The sequence below is a fragment of the Amphiprion ocellaris genome, chromosome 20 (genome assembly GCF_022539595.1).
Source record: "Amphiprion ocellaris isolate individual 3 ecotype Okinawa chromosome 20, ASM2253959v1, whole genome shotgun sequence".
In the NCBI taxonomy this organism is placed as follows: Eukaryota; Metazoa; Chordata; class Actinopteri; family Pomacentridae; genus Amphiprion; species Amphiprion ocellaris.
In genome coordinates this window covers 7,517,363-7,538,690 of record NC_072785.1, presented here as the reverse complement: position 1 = coordinate 7,538,690, position 21,328 = coordinate 7,517,363, and the positions used below count along the sequence as shown (strand labels likewise).

The 21,328-nt window shown below is 38.0% G+C and overlaps 1 protein-coding gene across 2 annotated transcripts in view; it reads left to right on the top strand.

The window, feature by feature from the left end:
- The window catches only part of mta1 (metastasis associated 1), a 47,974-nt gene extending 31,097 nt beyond the window's left edge, over nt 1-16,877 (top strand). The window contains exons 5-18 of one of the 2 annotated variants that reach the window (XM_035949084.2): nt 108-171; nt 513-630; nt 1,914-2,016; nt 3,012-3,111; nt 3,574-3,762; nt 5,543-5,617; nt 5,901-5,959; nt 6,290-6,426; nt 7,497-7,648; nt 8,656-8,845; nt 9,055-9,144; nt 10,175-10,330; nt 12,775-12,924; nt 15,994-16,877. In XM_035949084.2, coding sequence (XP_035804977.1) covers nt 108-171; nt 513-630; nt 1,914-2,016; nt 3,012-3,111; nt 3,574-3,762; nt 5,543-5,617; nt 5,901-5,959; nt 6,290-6,426; nt 7,497-7,648; nt 8,656-8,845; nt 9,055-9,144; nt 10,175-10,330; nt 12,775-12,884 — 1,543 coding nt within the window. In that variant the 3' untranslated portion in view covers nt 12,885-12,924; nt 15,994-16,877. Of the gene's footprint in view, nt 1-107; nt 172-512; nt 631-1,913; nt 2,017-3,011; nt 3,112-3,573; nt 3,763-5,542; nt 5,618-5,900; nt 5,960-6,289; nt 6,427-7,496; nt 7,649-8,655; nt 8,846-9,054; nt 9,145-10,174; nt 10,331-12,774; nt 12,925-15,990 lie in introns of both variants that reach the window. The other variant, XM_035949080.2, reaches the window with a different exon arrangement.
- Nucleotides 16,878-21,328: the final 4,451 nt, after the last annotated feature.

The window sequence follows — 21,328 nt, the reverse complement described above, 5'->3', positions numbered from 1 at the left end:
CCTCCTTTATGTCTTCTTCCTCCCATCTATTGTCCTTCCTCCCTTGACCCTCTCCTTTCTTTCACTCCTTCCTCCCTTCCTTTTCTTGCGTTCTTGCTGGATTGCAGAGGAAAGTGCTGTGTGACACTGCTGAATGAGACAGAAGCCCTGAAGTCCTACTTGGACAGAGAGGTACGTGAGCATACCAGGTGTTTTTGCCCAGTGACATAGTGAGGTCTACTAAACTGTGATTAGGTGTGTTAGATTTCAGGACTTATCCAACAGTCTGTGTGTGTGTGTTAGAGAGCCTTATGAGTTTAAAGATTCTTGTTTCCAGATGAATTATTCAACGTGTTGACCCAGAATGTTCTTTTCACGTACAGTAATGAGGAGACGAGAGACTAGTAGAGGGGAAAATACGCACACACAAACGCACACAAATCAACCTCACTCTTTTGCTTCTCCACTTGCCCATCTTGCTTCCTGTTCCTTTCATTCCATCCTCACGCCTTCCTGCCACCTCTATTTCCCAGGATGCCTTCTTCTACTCGCTGGTGTATGACCCTCAGCAAAAAACCCTGCTGGCTGATAAGGGGGAGATCCGCGTCGGGAACAAGTACCAGGCCGACATCACCGACCTCCTGAAAGAAGGTACATCACGCTGAAATTTTGACTGGTTTGATCGACTTAGTTTTTGAGAACAGCATATTCACAGAAAAGAACATTATCGTCTTACTGCAGGGAACCTTTTTTACCCTGCTGTGTACTGATTATTTTTTAGCAATATTTCTGTATTAATAGAGCAGCCTGAGCTGTAGCGTTGAAACTTTTTATGTTTTTGTAACTGCTCAAATCTCAGGAACATTTCATGAACTTTTGTGAATATTGTGCCCCAAGCCACCATTTACTTTAGTTTTTTTTTTTTTCTTAACAAGTAAAGTTATAAAAGAACAACTAACCTGGGTTTCCATGGCAATCACAGTGTGGCTGCATAATTATACATAATCAGAGCATTTAAAATAACAGACTATTGCCTGTGTGCTGCACAAGTGATGACTTTACAGTCACCCACAGAGTGTGGAAAGAAAGGGGCCAATATGTTACTTAGCAAGAGGACAACTGCTTTGTTGGCAGCAGCGATGTTCGTTCATAACATGTTCCATGCCCAACATCAACAAAGTTTCCTGTTTCTAGACAACAAGAGCTCCCGTTTCCTCCTGATACAGGATAAGTTATACACTCACAACTGGATATAATCGTACCTGTTACATTACAAAAAAAAATTCTAAGCATATAATTGCATTAGTACCTGGAACTTCCCACATGACAGTTGTTTAGTTTCTAGCCAAACTGTAAGCTGTATTCAAAGCAGAACAAAAATGTTCCTCCTAATCAGTTTTGTCATTATATCTTGCACAAAGTTTTGTGACCTTGCACCTTGTATGTAATGTAGAAATTATTCTCATTCAAACAGTCTGAAAGATATTTTCCAGACATTCTGTGCCAATAGTTTGTGCAGATAATTATTTTCAAATGTGACTATTTTTCTGCCAGATTTAGGGTTTCTGTGTTTTGCCAGAATTTTATTCTTAGCAGGTGGGAAAACCTCTGAAATTGCAATTAAAGCACTGTGGGACACTAAGCTCCCTAATTAAACCCATGTTAATGAAATTCTTCTACATGTGTTAGAAGCTCAGGCAGGTTGGCTGGATGGTTGCAGGCTGGCAGCTTGACAGACCCCACCTCTTCAGCTCTGGGATTCATTAAGGCTTTACACAACGCAGTGATTTTAAAACAGGAAAATCAGGAAGAAAACCAGATTTGATTGTGGTTTTTACAAACTCTTGTTGGACACACGTGGGCCATGAGGAACCTTGGTGGTCTCAGAGAAATACCTGTGCATAAGTATCTGTGTGTCTTCTGGTTCTGTTTAGATGAGGATGATGGCAGGGACCTGGAGAAACTAGAGGAGAAGATCTGGGATCCCAGCAGCTCACTGACAGAGAAACAGATTGATCAGTTTTTAGTAGTAGCTCGGTAAGTCAACACAGCCATGCAAAACAATAAAAAAATGATGAAAAAGAAAATTGTTACATTAAGTATGTTGCCTCTTGTTTTGGGAATACACATTTAGAAAGTTAAATGAAATAGATTGATGCCATTCCTTAATGTAATTCTAAATTTGAGCCTTTAGCAAGGAGAATTTTACCATAGCTTAGTGCTACTAGTAGAAGCAGGTGAAAACCACTAGCCTGACTCACTGATTAACACTATGCATTTTGTGACTGATCCATACAATCTGGGAGCAGTAACTCCCTGGAGTTAAGTCTTACAGTGTCAGGGTGATAACAAGACTGCTTCTGAAAAGCCCCTCTTGTAAAACCTCCAACCACTACACTCTGGCTCTTAAATGGATCAGACATATCAGATTTTATTGTGTATTGGCATAATAAAAAAAAACGATTGTTATGAAAGTTACACACACTTTTAATATTCATGAATTCAAGGTTAGCAAGAGCTTATTCAGTAGAGGTAGGAAGTTAAAAGTTTTTGTAAAAAAAAAAAAAAAAAAAAAAAACTTTCCTAAAAATTCAAGCCTGGATACACAGAATTACACTTTTATGCTAAACTAAGCTAATTAGTCTTATACATACTGGACAGTTATCACAGCAATATCTATTTTCTTGTCTAATGAAAATCAGATCATCATCAGAGAGAATATGTGATTCACCAAAACAGTTCCTTTTAAAGCATGTCAGACTTTTTTTTAGCATCTGCTGCTTTCTAGTTTTTGGAGCCAGATATGGCTGCGTAGCAGTTTTAGCCCGCTCAGTGCTAATTTGCAAGACGTCTATTATTTGCCTGGCCACACTACATAATTGAATATTTTATCAGGAAGCACTAGAGTTATGACTTTGCTGATTTCAATTTTTCCTGCAGAAATTGGTCTGAGAAGTAACTGCAGGTCGAACTCAAAGTTTGTTTTGTACATGTTTATTCTTCGTCTTTCACACCATGTCTGTATCCCATAGGTCCGTAGGTACATTCGCCAGAGCTTTGGACTGCAGTAGTTCTGTCCGGCAGCCCAGCCTCCATATGAGTGCTGCTGCAGCCTCCAGAGACATCACCTTGGTGAGTTATACATGAAAGCAGGCTTTGGGTTAAATCAGCATCACACCCTATGTGAAAAGCCGAGTAGAGAAGCAAGGCTGTTAATCAAAGAAAATGCCTGTAGTGCACATGTGTGTTTATGTGTGTACGCTTGTGAGTCTGTTAGTGATTGTTGAGGCCTGTGTCTGGTTATCCTTAACAAGCTCGTGGCCCCAGAAGCCTGGTGCGGGTCTATTCTGCCCTAGATCTTATCCTCATATATAAAACATAGATGAGAGGCCTTCTAGCTACCCACATGCGTACACACAAACACAGCCCAAAGCCTCGCACAAGGGGTTGCATCTAAACACCATGGACTGAACAAATACAATATTGTCATACTTATCTGAAGATTTCAGCTGAATATTGTTCAAATTAATTGCATAATTGGTTCAAAGAGCATCCTAAGTAACACACTAACCTGGATTTCTGTCTTGTGTTTAGTTTCATGCCATGGACACACTCCATGCTACAGGCTATGACATGACTCGAGCCATCGCAGCGCTGGTGCCTCAGGGTGGGCCCGTCCTTTGCAGGGATGAAATGGAGGAGTGGAGCGCTTCAGAGGCCAACCTGTTTGAGGAGGCGCTCGAGAAATACGGCAAAGACTTCACTGACATCCAGCAGGATTTTGTGAGTAAAAAAAAAAAAAATTATAAAAAGTGCATTTAAAGAAGTAATTTGACAGTGTGGAAAGAATGCCTGTTTGCTTTCTTACTGCAATTAGATTAGAAATAAATGACACATTTACAAATGTTCATTATATATCAAATTACAGCCAATGCATGGTTAACTTGGCCAGCAGCAGACTGGACACTGGCAAACTTGCATGCCTGATAAGCTCACGGTCACAAGGAGTTCACTAATTTCAAGAAATCACCTGCCGTTTTTACTACAATTTCTTAGTAAGTGACACTGATGAGAGGTGCATTTCTAGAGAGTACACAATACAGACAGGGCTAGTTCAAGGAATTTTTTTAACAATATCTGAAAAAGTCATTAAAAATCTAATTTCAGTGCTGCCTATTAATTATTTAGTTGCTTTATAAGGTGATCATGATTATCGAGCTAGACGAATTGAACAAAAAAATGGAGAAAAAAGAATTGGATTTATTTGCTGCTTTTTATATGTGCCAAGAGTCATAAGAGGGGTGTCAATCTCACTACAAAAGTGAATAGTTGTATATTTTATAATGTGAGACTGTTCCTTTAAGACATTAGAGCTTTATTTTGGTTAGCTTAAAATACGCCATCAAATGGCTTTCTCTGTAATCATATAGTGTAGTTATGAAAGGAAAACATTGTTTAGAATAAGGGATGCCCAGTGTTTTACTTAGAGAAGTGTTCAGTTGAGGTGTTCAGTGCACTCAAAATTTCTGCTTCTGACATCAGGTACAACAGAATTAGAGCTGAACATGTGTAGTAGACTTAATTTTGGCTTTTAGCTGATTTAGCTTTTCTACAACTTACCAGCACAGTAATAGTTTTGTAAACCACAACTACAGTCAGTCTTGTGATGAAGAGTCAAACTGTGAACGCAAGGTACACTGAACATTAACTCATGAAGCATTTTTAAGGAACAGGGTTATTTATTTAAGCTGCCTCTCTGCTGTAGCTCCTCACGGTCCTCTGGTGCTGTCAGCCTGAAGAATGCTGCTGCCGTTAGTGGACCTTTCCTGCCTCACATTGTGCTCAGCTCTCACTGTGTGCATCACTCCACCACCTGGTGGCTGGCTGCTGTCAGTGCTGCTCATTCCCGTTTCCACTCAGGCCTTTTCTCAAACAACAGGACTACACCACCATTATGGGTGGGGCCACCGCTTGACAGCTGATTTTCCTTTCAAACTTCTCACAGGGAGCTTAACAATCCTACTTTAGCGGCTTTATTTAATATGTTTACCTTTGCATATCAGAGTGCTTCATCTAGTTAAGTCACAAAAAATCCTACCATAGCAGCTGCACTGAAAATGTTCCTACAACGGCACCATGACACCCAAGAGTGTGCAAACAACATTTAATGTAGAACAATTACTTTCCTTGTGGATCAGTGTGTCTATTATTTTTTTTACTTGAACGAGTGTTTAGCCTTTAAAATGACAAAAAAAATAGCAAAACAAACCAAACAGTTTCCAGTCACAACAGAGAAATGAAGCACATCATTCCATTTGACAACTTGTAACCTGACCTTATATATTTACAGGTAATCAAATATCACATGAATTAAACAAATTATTATTCCATCAAATGAATAAGCAGCAAATATTTTCAGCTCTGATTTCATGTCCCTGGCCTTCATCAAGATTTTCCTCACCACCTGGTGATTGTGATCGACAGCCTGTTAGTCAGAAATCTGCTCCCACGACTTTAACAACACTAAAACAATGCTAATTTTGACTTTTCTCTCCCTCTGTAGTTGCCCTGGAAGTCCCTGACGAGTATTATTGAGTATTACTACATGTGGAAAACCACAGATAGATACGTACAGCAGGTAACAACTTCCATCATACGTCAACAATTTAGGAAAAACTTTCTTTTATTTATGTTTTATAGCTCAGTAACTTACGTTGTTTTTTAAAAAAATTTCCATCCGACTGAAAATGGTGTCACACATCAATTTATTATTTTTATTTAAAGAACTTGACTGCAAATCAAAGAGACCATGTTTGTTTTTTTTCACATTGGTGCTGTATGAGGGTTATGAACTAACTAAATCTTACACAGTGTTTTTCCTCTTGTTTCCACCTCCTTTTCCACCTCTGACTCTGCTCCAGAAACGATTAAAAGCAGCTGAGGCAGAAAGCAAGTTGAAGCAGGTCTACATCCCCAACTAGTGAGTATATCAATGCAGGTTTTTTATGTGAATTATTGTGTAATTCGTCAGCCCTCTTTCCTTTCATTACATGTTCTGAAATATTAAATAGTTAATGTGCGGAAAAGGTTACGGCAACATCTCAAGTTGGACATTTGTCACTGTTTGTACAGCACAAACCCTTCTTTCACTGTATTAGTATTCACGGCAGCTCTCAGTACAGTATCAGTATAACTGCTGTCTCTGGCAGCAGGCTGATGAATGTTATCTATTCTCTTAGTGAATGTACACTGAGTTGGCCTGTCTTATCTCTGCTGGTCTGACCCTCCCTCTGTTCGTGTGTCCTTCCAGTAACAAGCCAAACCCCAACCAGCTGAGTAACAATGTAAAGCCGGCTCTTGTAAATGGAGCAGCGGGTGCAGGGATCCCAGGACCTCCAGGCTCGGTGCCGACCCCCGGCCTGGGCAGAGCCTGTGAAAGCTGCTACAGTAAGTTATTCACTGGTGTACCACTGCTGTCATGTAACAGCAATCACTCCTGCTTCTTTGTGTCTTGAAATAAGAATTCACAAGAAAAGACTTGATTCAACAATGAATCTAGAATAATAACTTTGGTGAAATCATACATAAAAGAGGCTGTCGCATGTTGAATATACTGTAAATACTTCAATAAATAGCAGAGCTTTAAGAAGTTAAACATATAAATGCCCTTTTAAGAACTGGAATACAGGCTATTTTATTAATTCACAAGCCTCCTTTTGCTCAAAGATGCGATCTAAGATCTTATAATACGTCAGACGAAACAAACATAACAAATACAGCCTAATGACAATGGTAGTGCTATATAATGGGCTATATTGACATTTAAAATGTCAGAGAAAGAGAGACGCAGCAAGGTTGTCCTCATACAAATACTGTCAGTTTCATATTATAGAAAAGTTTGATAAGAAAGAAAATTTAGAGTGGATATATTATATTATATTATATTATATTATATTATATTATATTATATTATATTATATTATATTATATTATATTATATTATATTATATACATAATTTCCACTTGGGGCTCAATAAAGTTTTCGATTCTATTTGTGATTTAGGATACACAAAGACAGCGTTCTTTTGTACTGATTTTGCTGATCTTACCTCCACTAACATCCAGTAAAATATTCTATCTACCAACACTGAATTATTGTTGTTGTTGTCTACCTACTGTTGTTCAGTAAACCTTCAAAATGGTCATCTTTGTCTTCAAGTGAGGTATATTTTCATTCTAATATAGATCATTTAAGGTGCACAGATCCACTCCATACTCGCTGTATGTGGTACACATTCGATAGTGGATTTACATAATGGAGAGGAGAGGAAATAGCATAGTGCCCTGCAGCAGTGTATTTTTTGAATTATTTCAGTGGCTCTACTTAATTTCCTGATGAATGATTAAAGTTTTTGCCCTCACGTTGTTCATCGTTGTATGTGTGAGTGTGTTTATTGGTCTAACACACTCACTTTCTTTTTTATACATCTGTGTTTCCCTTTGTGATGTGTGTGCAGCCAGCAGCTCCTACCAGTGGTACTCGTGGGGACCTCCCAACATGCAGTGTCGCCTGTGTGCTTCATGCTGGACCTACTGGAAGAAGTATGGAGGCCTGAAGATGCCCACAAGACTGGATGGCGAGAGACCTGGACCCAACCGCAGCAACATGGTACCAGCCAGCACTCTGAAACACACGAGCGCTTCACCGGACGCTGAGTTTACTTATTCTGTAAACCCCAAACAAAAGCCTTACTGTTTACCTAAAGCCTTATGTTATCCTTAATAGTTCAGGAATAGTTCATCTTCCAGAGAAAACCATTGTTAAGTTTAACTGCAACTATCACATATTTATATTACTATTTAATCCACAAATTTTTTCCTTAGTTAACAAATTATTAATTTTACATAATTTAAAATGCTCAAAATGTCCATTACAATGTCCCAGAGTCTAAGGTGATGTTTAGAAATTGCTTTTAAGACCTAATCAATAGTCCTAAAACTAAAGGTATTAATTGTGATTTTAAATATAGCGACAAAAAGCAGCAAATTCGCATTTTTTTTTTTTTACAAACAGTTACCATAGTGTTGCAATTTTTTGTTGTAATATTAAAAAAGGAAGCAAAAAAAACCCCAATAATATTTAATTCAAATAGGAAAATTGAATGTTTCTTAAACAAACAACCATTCTTTGTGCCAATTCCATAATTAATTAAGTTAAACATTCTAATTCATCTGCATAACCTTGAATTAATTTTGATGTTTAATGTTGATAAAACAGTCCTCACAAGTACCCATTCAGTATGGTAACAATGAAGTACTGTAAATCTGATCTTTACCATTCATGTGCTGTGTCAAAAAGTCTGAATGTTTTCCAGCCTGATGAAGAGTGCATATTGTTCAGCATTGAAAGCAAGTAAATTGCGAGCTATTAAATGACTTGGGTATTCCACATTAGCCAGTGTGTTAAATGGATGGTGCATTTTAGGAAGCATTCCAGGCAGCTCTATATGTCCAACCAATATTAATAATGCTGTTTCAGATTTCCTGCTGCTGTTTTTTTTGCCATCAGCCATGTGCTTATTTGACCTGCCTGTGACCATTCTGCTGGTAATATACAGTCTATCAGCACAGATCACTCTGCATCACATAAAGATGTTCCTCTGTTTGGACCCCCAGAGCCCCCACGGTCTGCCCTTGCGACACAGCGGCAGCCCCAAGTTTGCTGTAAAGACCCGACAGGCTTTTTACCTGCAGACCACCGGCCTGACGCGGATGGCACGTCGCCTCTGCCATGACATCATCAGGCCTCGATATCTGGCCAGGCATCCCTACCTCCCTGTCAACACAGCAGCCATCAAAGCAGAATGTAAGGACATGATTTCATACCTGCACAACTTTTGAGTACTCTTTACAACAAAATCACACGATCAATACAGGGCATCTGCTTGTTTGAACACTGCGCTGAAGTTGTACGACGCTCATATTTTGAATTTTAAAGATTTTGTGTTGTAACTGAACTATTTTTTTCTTCCGTTACATTATTAATGACTGTATTCCTTCCCTGAATTTCAACAGGCGCCCTGCGGTTACCAGATAGGCCAACAAAGCCTTTGCCATTGAAGCCTGTGGAACGTAAACCTCTGGAGTCTGTGGTGCGGTATTTAGGTAAGAAGCAGCTGATCGCTCAATAAATCTGGGACTGGATTCACATTTGAGTCTCTGTTTTAAGTCACTGTTAACTGAATTTGGTGCATATGGATCATTTTGGCTGCTCACCTGTTGTTAGACTTTGTAAAATGAATTTGCATTATTTCTGATTGAAAAGAAATGTATTTCTTTTGTAGGCATGTGTAACAATCTTCTGTTCATCTTGAAATCTTCTGTTCATGTTGAAATCTTCTCCTTTTTTTCTTTTTTTGGGTAAAACTGCTCAGGTTTTTCAGAGTAAAGACTTGGGGCCAGTTGTACAATGATTATTTTGTAGAATTGCATACAGAGAGACAACAAATAGGGGCAACGCCAAATTTCACAAATGAAAAATTAATGAAAATTGCAAATGAGGTTCTACGTCCTGCAGGGCTCTCGGATGTTCATGGATGGCCCCAAATATGGCATTTGCTTTGATTAAATAAAATCGGTGTGAAATCTGTGAGGAAATTACTTCATTGTCATAAATTTGTGTTTCAAAATTTGTTGACAATGGGACTTGGTATGGCAGCAGCACAAATGTGTTCTTGTCCAGCATTGCAAATTTGAGCTATGTTTCCATAACGTTTTTAATTTTTTTTCCCCGCCACATTTTGAAACGTCATATTAGAAAAAGTTAATGTAAAGGGAACAATTTGAATACACTTTCTTCTTGTTTACTTTTTTGTAAAAGAGTTAATGCACATAGTGGGTGCTGGAAACACTTATTTTGAATACGTTCTGACATATGACATGTATTGCATATTCTGTACTGCCTCCCTATGACGACACTACACAGCCATGATTATTCGCTCCAAAACATAATTAGCATTTTCTTTTTTGCCATTTTTAGCAGCAATTCTAATGTTTGCTTCAAATTCAATTCACAATCATATGGAAACACGGCCACTGTGTCACTCTTGAAGAGTAAAGTCTGTTTGCTTCTTCCTCTGTGTTGTTATTTCTGCTGGTTAACCTGTTTTCCACCCCACTCTTGTGCATGTTGCAGAAGCACATCCCCGTCCAATCAAGCCCGACCCACCGATCCGTGGAGGGTCCATCTCTACAGGCAGTCTGACGCCCATAAAATCCACTCCCATCCTCAACAATGGCTCACCCACCATCCTGGGCAAACGCACCTATGAGCAGCACAACGGACTGGATGGTAAGCGAGACAGACTAGAGAGCTCTAAGTGCATGTTAAGTCTGTTTGTATTGTTGTTTCACTGAACTCAGTTTGTTGAATACTAGAATTTTTTCCTTGCTTTTCTGTTGTTTTTATCTTATTCCATCATCATATAATCTGAATAAAATCCATTTTGTAGCTGGCAATGGGCATGATATCAAATCGTGAAATCTAATTTTATTTTGTTAATTACTTCTAATATATAGCTATTTTTTGACATGTCAGATTTTAGTTTAGTTATTTTGTGTTGGTTTGTGTGTTAATTGGTCCAAAAAAAGTGTTTGTTCTTATGTTTTCAAATTAGATATTGCTGATTTTCTTAGCTTTTATCTCATTAAAATTTTCTTTGTTGCTTTTTATAATCGTTGCAGTATAATTTTAATTATTTTAACTGCATCAGCACACACTGAAATGTATCACAGTATGCAGAAATGTTAAAACTTTAATATCTCTGCTAAATAGTGTTTGAATATTTAAGAGCATAAAGGCACGTCTGAGGTCTGTAACTCACTTCATGGCTACAACGCATAGTTAAGATCCACTGCCAAAGGGTTAGGAGTTTGTGTGGGGCTGTTATTTTTTTGGGTTATGTCCCACTTTCCCTCTCCCCTGTGAAATGAGAGAGGGGTAGAGACAGACTGGGAGATCAAGAGAGTGAGAATATGCCAGAGAAAGATGGAGAGAAGAGGGAGAGAGATTGCGAGAGGATCGGATCGGCCTTGCTGCTTTAGCTGGAGGCTACGGTCTATGTTGTCATGGTAACAGCAGAGAGGAGGAGGACGAGGAGGGCTCGGTAAGTGTATCCTGAGGGAGAGCATCTCCACTGGTCTGTGAGCCCACCTCAGGCCCAGGCTGGGAAAAACACACCCGGAGGAGATTTGGGTTGGAAATCAGCCAGGCTCAAGGATTAAGGATTAGTTTTTTTCTTTTTTTTGTTTCGCCTACCAACTTACCGACTTAGTTTTTGAGATCATGGTAATTTATCGGAGGATGGGAGAAGGTTTCTGTAAGCATGTTTATTGTCTTTTCTTGTCTTAGTCATTGAATGGAAGGTGTGCTGTGTAATTAGAACAGTACATTTATAGATCAACATATGTCCTGCAGCCATCTTTGTCAAAATCCGACTCCTCCTTATTCATTTAGGTGATTTAAAAAAAAAAAAAAAAAAGAACTCTGATAGACAGCTGCTAAAAGAAGCTGTAACTGAATGACAATACATCAAATAACAATGCCAGAGGGGTTGTTTGTGGTGATTAGCACTTGAACCTTCTGCTTTCCCCAGATTTATGGAGCTTCATAGTCAGTTTCACCCCTTTGTTTCATCATTTTTGGTTGTCAACAAACACAGTTAGCACAGCCAGCTAGTGAACATGGAGGAGCTTTAAGCAGCTTAGGAACCAGATATGTCCTGCAGGAGTCAGTAGAGACCAAAAACCGAGCTGAAACAGACTGAATAATGAACTGTTATACAGATGAAGGGTAAAGTTGCTCTCCATCTTCTGGCTTTCTATATGACATTACAGGTTTCCCATATTAACATACAGGGTGGTAGTATGTCAGTGTTGTGTTTGCTGCCCCCAAGTGGTAAAAGAAACTTCTCAGTTTGAAAATCCCCCAACTCATAGCTCCAGTATTTTCTGTCGTTTGTTTATTCTCTACACAACAACAGTAAGTGTTTTTTTATGGTGAATTTGGTGCTGTGACAGTTTTTTTGTTATACTTTTACTTTAAACTTAGGTTGCAGATTTTGGCAGTGGATCAGTCTGTAGTGTGGGCTCTGTTTTGCTGTAGTTTTGGTACTACTATCTATTTATGTAGCTGTTATTCACCATATCAAACTCATCAGTGTAGCAAAGCACATCGGGGTTGTTGTGATAGACCTCATAGAAGTGTATTAATAGAAATACTACTTTATGTATAGCAACTGAGTACTACACAGAAAAAAAAATTAAAAAAACACTGTCAGATGATACGAGTCATATAAATATGATAATGAATACTGAAAATGAATTATTTGCTGAATAACTGCTATTTGAGAAATACAGGCTGATGTTTGTTTCTGTACAAAGCGAGAATGCATTTAGAAAATTAGGTGAAAGATTCAAAAGTAGCTTCCACGTGACCTAACTATTTACTAATTTCAGCTTATCAGATGTTGATTAAATAATCTGATCGTTAGTGGTCTGATGGAAAGATCTAAAAATAAGTGAAATATGGAACCCTGATTGTGTGCAATTGTGCTGTGAAAGAAGATGTTCTTGATGTATTTTTCTTTACATGAGCTTTGGTCATGTGTCTTTCTGTTCTGTAAATATACTGAAGAAATTAGTTCTGTATGGAGCCACCAGGGGGCAGAAGAAAATTGTCCATCAGTATGTCTAGTAGTAGCAGCAGACTGACTTCAGTCTCCTCTTTATCTGTAGGAACCAAATCCAAAGCCCTGACTCCACAGTGGGACATTATGGCCAAACGGGTGAGTGAATCAGGGCGGCCCTCAGCCTCCCTGCAGGATGAGGTACACGAACTGGACTGAACGCTCCGTGGGAACCACCTCTACTGCAAACCCCAGTGAGGTGAGACATGCTGGGTTTCTCTAAAAGTGTATGTTTGTTTAGGTTTATTTGCCTTTTTGGTAGAAGATTCCTTTTTCTGCTGTGTTCTCTAAGATTGCCTGTAAGGTGTGCTGCAAAGTTTCAAAAACCGTAGCGGCCATTTGTCAAGAATCTAAATCATACTTGAGTAAAAGTTAAACTCACATGGCCACTGCTGCACCACAGGGATGTGATGTGTGCAGCAAAAGAAGTCCGTTGGCCAATCCAAGGTTTTTCATTTCCTTCAGGTTCGTTCATTCGTTAAGAGCAGACAAGAAAAACAAGAGAAGTCACGACTCTTGCTGCCTCTCTTGTGCTGGTGGGAATAAAATAACAACAAAGACCCACTCAAGTGCACCTCACTCCTATTGCTACCTACTCACCCGTATAAGTACCAATAAAATATAACAAATTATGCAAAATCAAATAATTAAACTAGACAAATGGCTAATGAAAGAAAATACCATTTAAATCTAGTATGAATCAAGTAAATGTCTCAAGTCAAACCCACTAACTAATAAATATCTCCTACAGAAGTGGTGGGATTTCAGTTGCGTTTACACTCGTGCTTCCGAAGTGTGCTTCACATGCACTGTGATTTGTTTTTTAAAAACAAACCAAGAGCTGTAAGCTTGAAGGTCAGTAACTAACTAATGATAGCCTGTGTCACATGGACCCATGTGGGTAAATTCTGGAGAACTTGTTGTGTTTATTTGCCTTCTCTCGTGTCACAAAGTGCTCTAAAAGCAATAATCGATTACAGTCAGTATTAGTAAAGACTGCAGCTGCACAGTATACCGGATTTCCTCAAGGAAAAACTGGTAGTCGATACAAAGCTGGATCTCTGATGGATGAGAGATATACAAATAAAGGCCACCCCACCAAACACAGGCAGGGAAAAACAAGGGTGAACCAACTCCTGGACTCCATCCAGTAATGTTCATTTGTGTTGCTTTCTTTTAATTATTTTAATTCAATTATATGAACATGTTATTTTCAACACTTTCAACACTCTTTTTTCTGCATTGCTCATTTAAGTATTACTGTCCAGTGGTGGTGTTTGATTGATTCTTTCTCATCCACTTTGCTTTCTCGCTTCTTAATCCTGTCAGACTGTTGTTGCATATGATCTTGAATTGTTTTACAATAAAAGTGTCTGCTGAAACGCCACAGGACTTTTAACTTAAAGCAGTTGCAGCAAATGGAGTTTAATCGGAACAAGCAGGAGTAGATCCAAATATGGCTTCATTCTGTTTATCAAACAAGGAATTAAAAATTCAGGCCCACCTATAATACAAGCCTCATTCATCATAATGTCTGTTACCTTTCACAGCTGGGATAAATGCCCCGGTCACTGTTTGAGTAAATATTATTATAAATGATGATGGACAGATGGTGCAGAAGCTCAGGATTTTGTGCCTTAATATTAGAGGAGGATAATTGCAATGTGAGAGTTTCATCTTAGTAAGGGGAACTGGTCAAGAAAAGATTAAAACACACCACGCTCATCTCTGTTTCGCTTGTCGGGATGAACTTTTCATTCCCATTTTCCTGGAAGTGGACTAAGATCCTCTATAGTTGTTTACTCCTTTGCAGGATTCAACAGACACGTTTCACTCTTGCCTAAGGCCAGTGGTCGGAGTTCCACATATGTGAGAGTCTGTATGGGACTGTTTTCTAAATCCCACTGCAGTCTGTGTGGTCACTACTGCCCACACCCACAAACATTCACGCCTGATTTTGTGTCTTCTCCCTTCCTGCATTACAACACATTATTTTACTGTATGGTATTAAAAAAGACATGCATCCCTGTCAATGAAAATGTGGCAAAATTACAATTACTTTCAAGAGAAATTCATACTCTGGAGCAGGTATTGTACATTTCAAACATTTCTTATGTGTGAGGAAAAAGTACTTTGTCTTTGATGATGAGCCAACTTTGATTTCTTTCCATTTTTGTCAGTAAGGCTGGGAAATTTATTCACACGTCAGACTTGCTTTGCTTTTGTTTTGTAAATACATGATTTAATCTTATTCTCAACTTCATTTGTTGACTCCATCCTTCTGGTTGCAGTAAATAACACCAATCACAGTTTACTTTTTGCCCACCCGCTCCCACCTACAGCAAAGTTAAAATCGCCCACGATCACGAAATCTGTGTTGGGTTCTGCAGGATCCCAGTATCAATGCAGCCCTTTCCTGTCATGTTCTCAGTCCTGCAAGAGTCCCTGCAAACTCCTCCATTAGACCATGAAATATTTGAATACATGGAAAACGTACATACAACGTACTGCACATGTATGAAATGGTGTGATCACAACTACATGTCCATAGTGTGAAACATCCGCAAGGCTTAAAAAACTGCATTCAGTGTGCAAAGACAGAAGATTTTAACACTAAACATGCTAGTTGTAAAAGGACTGCAATCAGTATTTTTATGGTAACCGTAATCATGGATGAAATGACAGTGATGAGAAACTGCTTACTTCTCCCTTCTGCTTTACACAACTTTATAGCAACTTTCAGCTCATTGTTTAACTCTTGGTCCTGCAACTTAATTGTTGGTTCGCTGCACTTGTAGTGTTGTTTCTGCCACAGCTCACTGTACATGAACTATTCAGGACCAAAATACCAGACATAGTTAGCAACTAGCTAATGGAGCATTTAGCAGCTGAAGAGACATCACTCTTAGAAACATGGCTGAAAAAGAGGCAGTAAACCTCGACTCTTCGGGACTCGACTCTTGGGGAATGATGATGTTTTTCTGTGACTTCTTAATGTGTAAATGAGCAACTGTTTGCTAACAAGTTCACCAAATCAACGTATTAGATGATAATGTGTAAATATTGTGGTTACAGCTTGTTTCTGCTAATGCCAAGTAGCAGAAAATCATTTATTACAGCTTTTATTTGGATTTAAAGCAGATATCAGATGTATAGCAGCTGCTGAGGTAGAAAGAGGACGCTGTTACATTAATCATCTTGAGTATGATGCATTTAACTGTCATTTGTTGTCAAGACAACTGTTCATAACTTTTTCTTTTTACAGCAGAGGGGGACACGAAATGGAAAAGGCTTTTTCCACTAAACCATAACTGAGGGCAGCTGAGGGAAGTTGAAGCTGAAAGGAGATGACAGCATTGGCCACCTTTCTTCAGTCAGTACGGGTCTGTCAGACTGCTGAAGACCAATCGATAATCGATCAGTTTGGCTGTGGTCAATCAGAAGATGAGCCTGACTGTACAGGACTGTGTTTATTACTTACATTTCTCGTTATTACTGTCTTTGTAATTATTGTTATTGTTATTATAATTTTTTTTTTTACCAACTATAACTCAGCTTATTGTTTGTCGATCAAACGATGGAACTTGTGAAGTTTCATGAAAAATGCTTGCAAAAACCCTGTGGAAAAGGGTGGAAGGAAAGTAACATAAGCCACTTGCATTTTCTGTGTTTTTTTTTCCTTTTTTAAAACAAGTTAAAGTCAAAAGGAGACGCACTTTTATTTCAGCGACATGAGTTCAACTTGTCTTTTGTTTCACTGAATTTGGATGCTTTACAGGAAAATTTCTGTTGCGTGAGCCGGCCCCCTGTTCCTCGGCCAGAGAGGTTTAACTTATTGAGAAAGACTTGGGTGTTTTTTCTACCTTTTTCACAAGTAATGCATCTACGCTTCGATAATGTAATTAAAAAAGAGAATTGATTTTTCCCCTCTTCTTTTTGGAGTCTGTGCACGGAGGTGAAAGGTGTCCAAACTTGCACTGAATGTTCTATTTTCAAGCTGGTGTTTACCTGTTTTTCTTACTCCCACAGGTATGCAAAACGGGGTATATGCAAAATGACGGAAACTTTTCATTCCTAAAACAGAAACATGTTTTGTAAGCAAACATCTGAAAATAACTAAAAAGCAGGAATGCCCTCTGCTTTCATGTCCAATCGCTTGTCAGTGTGTTTATTTTACGTTTGTCAGTAGATTTGTCTTCTGCATGACGGATATACCACGTTTTATCAGCTGCTATAGGAAAACACTGTATAATACCAACACCAAAGACATTTGCTGACAGCCATTTTTGTCATATTGATTCACACTTAATGTATCAAACCTGTACTGACAACATTTTTAGTTATGTTAACCCTCGTGTCGTCCTGCGGGTCAAAATTGACCCGTTTTAAAGTTTGAAAATGTGGAGAAAAAAAAATTCACAGTGAAACTTCTGATGTCCACATTGTCAACATTTTTGGGAAATCTTTGAACTTTTTTTGGTGGGAAAAAAGAAATGTTAAAAATGTTTCTTACGAACATTCACAAAAAAATCTACCAAAATCCAGCAAAATTCGCTGGATTTTGGTTGGGTTTTTTTGTGAATGTTCTTAAAGAAAATATTAGAAGTTTTACTGATATATATTTAATCACTTTAGATATTTTTAGGATTTTTTTGCAAGATTTTTACTCATCTTTTGAAAAATATTTACAAGAATTTTCTTGCCACATTTGGGGGATTTTTTTTTTTTTTAAATAAAACTTTTAAGGGAATTTTTAAAGAAATTATTTGAATTTTCTTCCTGAAGGTTTTGTAGATTTTCAGAAATTTGGAGAATTTTATTGCTGAATTTTTGGATTTTTTTCAGACAAGGAAACTATATTTTTTGGTGCCCGTAAATGAAGACAACAGGAGGGTTAAAGTATTACACAAAAACTGGAAAACAAAATTCAGGCTTAAAAGTCTCAATTCAGTTTTCCCTTTCATGACATTACCAACATTTTCTTCTCCTGTCAAAGCAGAAAACTCTCTTGAATCAAATGTCATGATGGTGCAAAAGCTTGTACACTTGGCAATAATGTGTTAAATCTTGGGAGAAAAGCAGAATATGAATAGAAGTGATGGACGATCAGTAGAACCTTGAATGCTGGTTTCCAGTGGCTGTAGAAAAAGAAGACTTTAAAAGAAGAAATACCTCATTTAAAAGAAAAAAAATCTTAATTTTGAGCATTGAACATGTTGATAAAAGTTTGACAAAGTATGGCAACAACAGCTTAGCCTTCAGTAAGAATAGCAGGATCCTTAAAGGGGCTCCATATTGATTACAGCTTTAACTGAGACACACATGCAACCGTTATTTAGACTGAAACCCTGTAAAATCCTACTCACCAGAGTCTTGCTGGCCTAATTAAGTGCAGCTATCAGCCACAAAGTGATCACTTTTTGTGTCGGTTGTTAAATCCGGTGTTTCCCTATCAAACATAGCTACAGTATTTCCTGAATTTCAAACTGTGAAATGGTCCCTGTGAGTTTCATACATTTTAAGAAACATCTATCCCTGATACTGAATTACTACACTGAGCAGATTTCTAGCTGAATATGTCTAAGGTGAGAAGAAGAATAAAGGTTGAGAAGAACATTTTATTTGCTAGCAATGACAATAATAAGGTAAAAAAAAGAAGAACTACTCAGTAAAGTGAGCTCTGTGCCAAGAAACTAAATGTCCGTGAAGTTCTGACACATTTTTAGTGCACTGCAGATGTCTTACTGTCAGCCTTTTGAAAGTGTTTGGTCCTTTTCTCTCAGTTTTACTTTCAGATCCCATCAAGCTGTCAGGGCTGTTTTGAATCCTCCCAGCTCGTCTTGTTGGGGTCATTTCTGTATCGGAGCAACTCCATATCTGAAGCAGCAGCAGCAGGTACAACTCCTACTTAACATATCTGTTCCAATCGATGCTAGTCGCCAATGTAATGATTTTGATCTTTATGAGGCCTTGCGTGGTCCATTTGATATTTTAGCATATACCATTAACGTCCAGTTAAAATCACATCTGCTCTGTGATGTGCCCGAACAAACAGATAAAATTACTCTAATAATGTTTTTTTTTTTTTTTTAAATCGCTAAGTGACCATCGAGGATTTTAAGAACCACTTAGAATGGATGTCAATATTTCAGTTGCAGCTATTACTACGTTATATCATCGTATTTAATGATTATACACAATATTTCTTTTGTTATTGTGTACTTTATCATGCTGACCAGTGCAGCTGTTACTGAAAATCCCACTTAAAACACACCTGTTTATTGGGAAGTACATAAAATGGAAAAACTAGGCTTTGCATGCATTAAATTAGCCCTCTGACACTGTTCTGCGAGTACACACTTAACTAAATCTCTTCCTTGTAGCTGATTACAGCAGCAACAGCACGTGACACAACAGCACCTGGTCTTATTCTGCTCAAGGAAATAGTTTGACAGTGAATTATAGCGATGTGAGTATCAGCTCTTTTAAAAAACAACCATACATAGCAAAAGAGAACGTGTTGTTGGTGCAGGTGTCACTGGATATGTGTGAGGGTTCACACCTCTTCAAAATCCTGAAATACTTAGCTCACGGGAGACTAGACAGAACAAACAGGGTTAATACAAAGGTCTACAAAAATGTGGGAAAACAACATGCAAAATGTTCTCATAGGTCCTGAAAGTTCAAAAACCTCTACCGGAATGAGAAACAATGGATGATTGTGTGCTCTGTATGTTTTCTGAGAATTAAATGTATTTTAGCTACAAACAGAAGTCGAGGCCTTTAGAGTGCAAAATGCTGTACAGGATGACTGGATCTACACATTTGCATCATATTAAGTGCACCAGGATAGTAATTACTCATTATTACTACTAATTATTTGGTTTTAAGAGTTTTCAAAGGAAAATGTGTCTAAAACAGGAAAAAAAATACATGGAGTTGTTGAGATGTACCTCCAACATTACCTGCTTTTAACATCATGCTTCTGCTTCTGTACTTGGATGATAATAATAATGATAATTTACATAGCACTGCTTAAAACAAGGTGTTTTCACAGACAAAAGAGCAGGATATCCAGGAGGCAACATAACAATATTAAGTTTTAAAAAAAAAACTACAGACTCAGAAATGCAATATTTGCAATGTAAGTTCAATGTTACTTATATAGCACATTTACAGCAACAGCCATCATGCCAGAACGCTTTAAACATGAGAAATATGACTGGTGTTCCTAATTGATCTTATCTAAGGTGAAATCCCTACAGCATTAGTGTTATCATTTTTAAAAATAAGTTAAATATTGCAATTAAGATCCTACAATGTAATGTGAAAACTTTAGCGAATATGAGCAGAAAACAAAGCACAAAAAAATAGCCATTTTAATCTGCCATTTGTTTACAAATAGCTTGGAATTGATATAATGTATAATTTATTTTTAGAGAAATACGGGACTTAAAAGTAGCTAATGGATGCTAAGTTTACATTTGTACAGTGCGGCTAAGCTCTGCTAACTTTTAGCCAGACAAACATGCCTGTTTTCATTTGCCTTTGCTAAAGTTAGAAGACAAACTGTATCCACCACATTATTATGTGGGTTAATAAATTTAAATACCAAAATGTTAGCTCATCGTTATTTATTTGTATTTTGAAATTACAGGGCAAAGCCCTGTAGAAATAGTATTTAGCTTTAGCCAAAGCTGGCAGTTGCTATTTGGCTCTCAGTTCTTGTTTTTAGCTGAGCAACTACAAATCAAACGTGCATTTTTTATGTTTTTATTTATTTTAGCAATGAGACTGTGTATAGCGAGAGTTAGATGAGGAGAAGTAACAACACTCATTTCAGTTTGCTTAGTAGTTAGCTTCCCTGAAAACTGGTGGTTGCCTGGCAACATGACCAGTTGGGCATTGGGTGGTTAAAGGACAAACTGTGGTTCTTCAAACTTCAAATTTAGTTAACATATACGGGAGATGACAGTTCAGCTGGTGAGTTTTTGTAGTTATAGAGCTCTTGGAGTATGCAACTTGTGGACAGAGCCAGGGTATGTGTCAGTTTCCAGTCATTATGCTAAACTAAGCTAACTACTGCTAAAAATAGCTCTTGCCAAAGGTAGCTGTGACTATCCTATATACATGCTTTAGCTGGATTTGGCTCTCTTCGTTGGCTGCTTCAATTTTAGCTGAGTTTTGCAGCTACTGCAAATAAAACATGCCATTTTTTCCTAGCACTGACACATGCATAACAAGAGCTAGCATAGAAAATTAATACTCTTCTTTTTTCACTTAGCATAGCTAAGCATTTAGCTTCCCTGAATATCACTGGTTACCTGGCAACAGACCAACTGCGGCACAACGGTGATTAAAGCAAATGGTCTTCTTCTTACTTCAGATTTAGATGATAAATAGAGGACACTGATGTCTTAAAGCTTTTGGAGTCTGCAGTTTGTGGACATAGCCAGACTAGCTGTTTCTGTTTCCATTTCCAGTGTTTATGCTAAATAAGGCTAACTGCTAACTTCAGAAGTATTTAGCTATTGCCAAAGCTAGCTGTGGCTATTTCATGCACAATCATTTAGTTTTTAGCAGCAATGAATTTTGCAGTAACT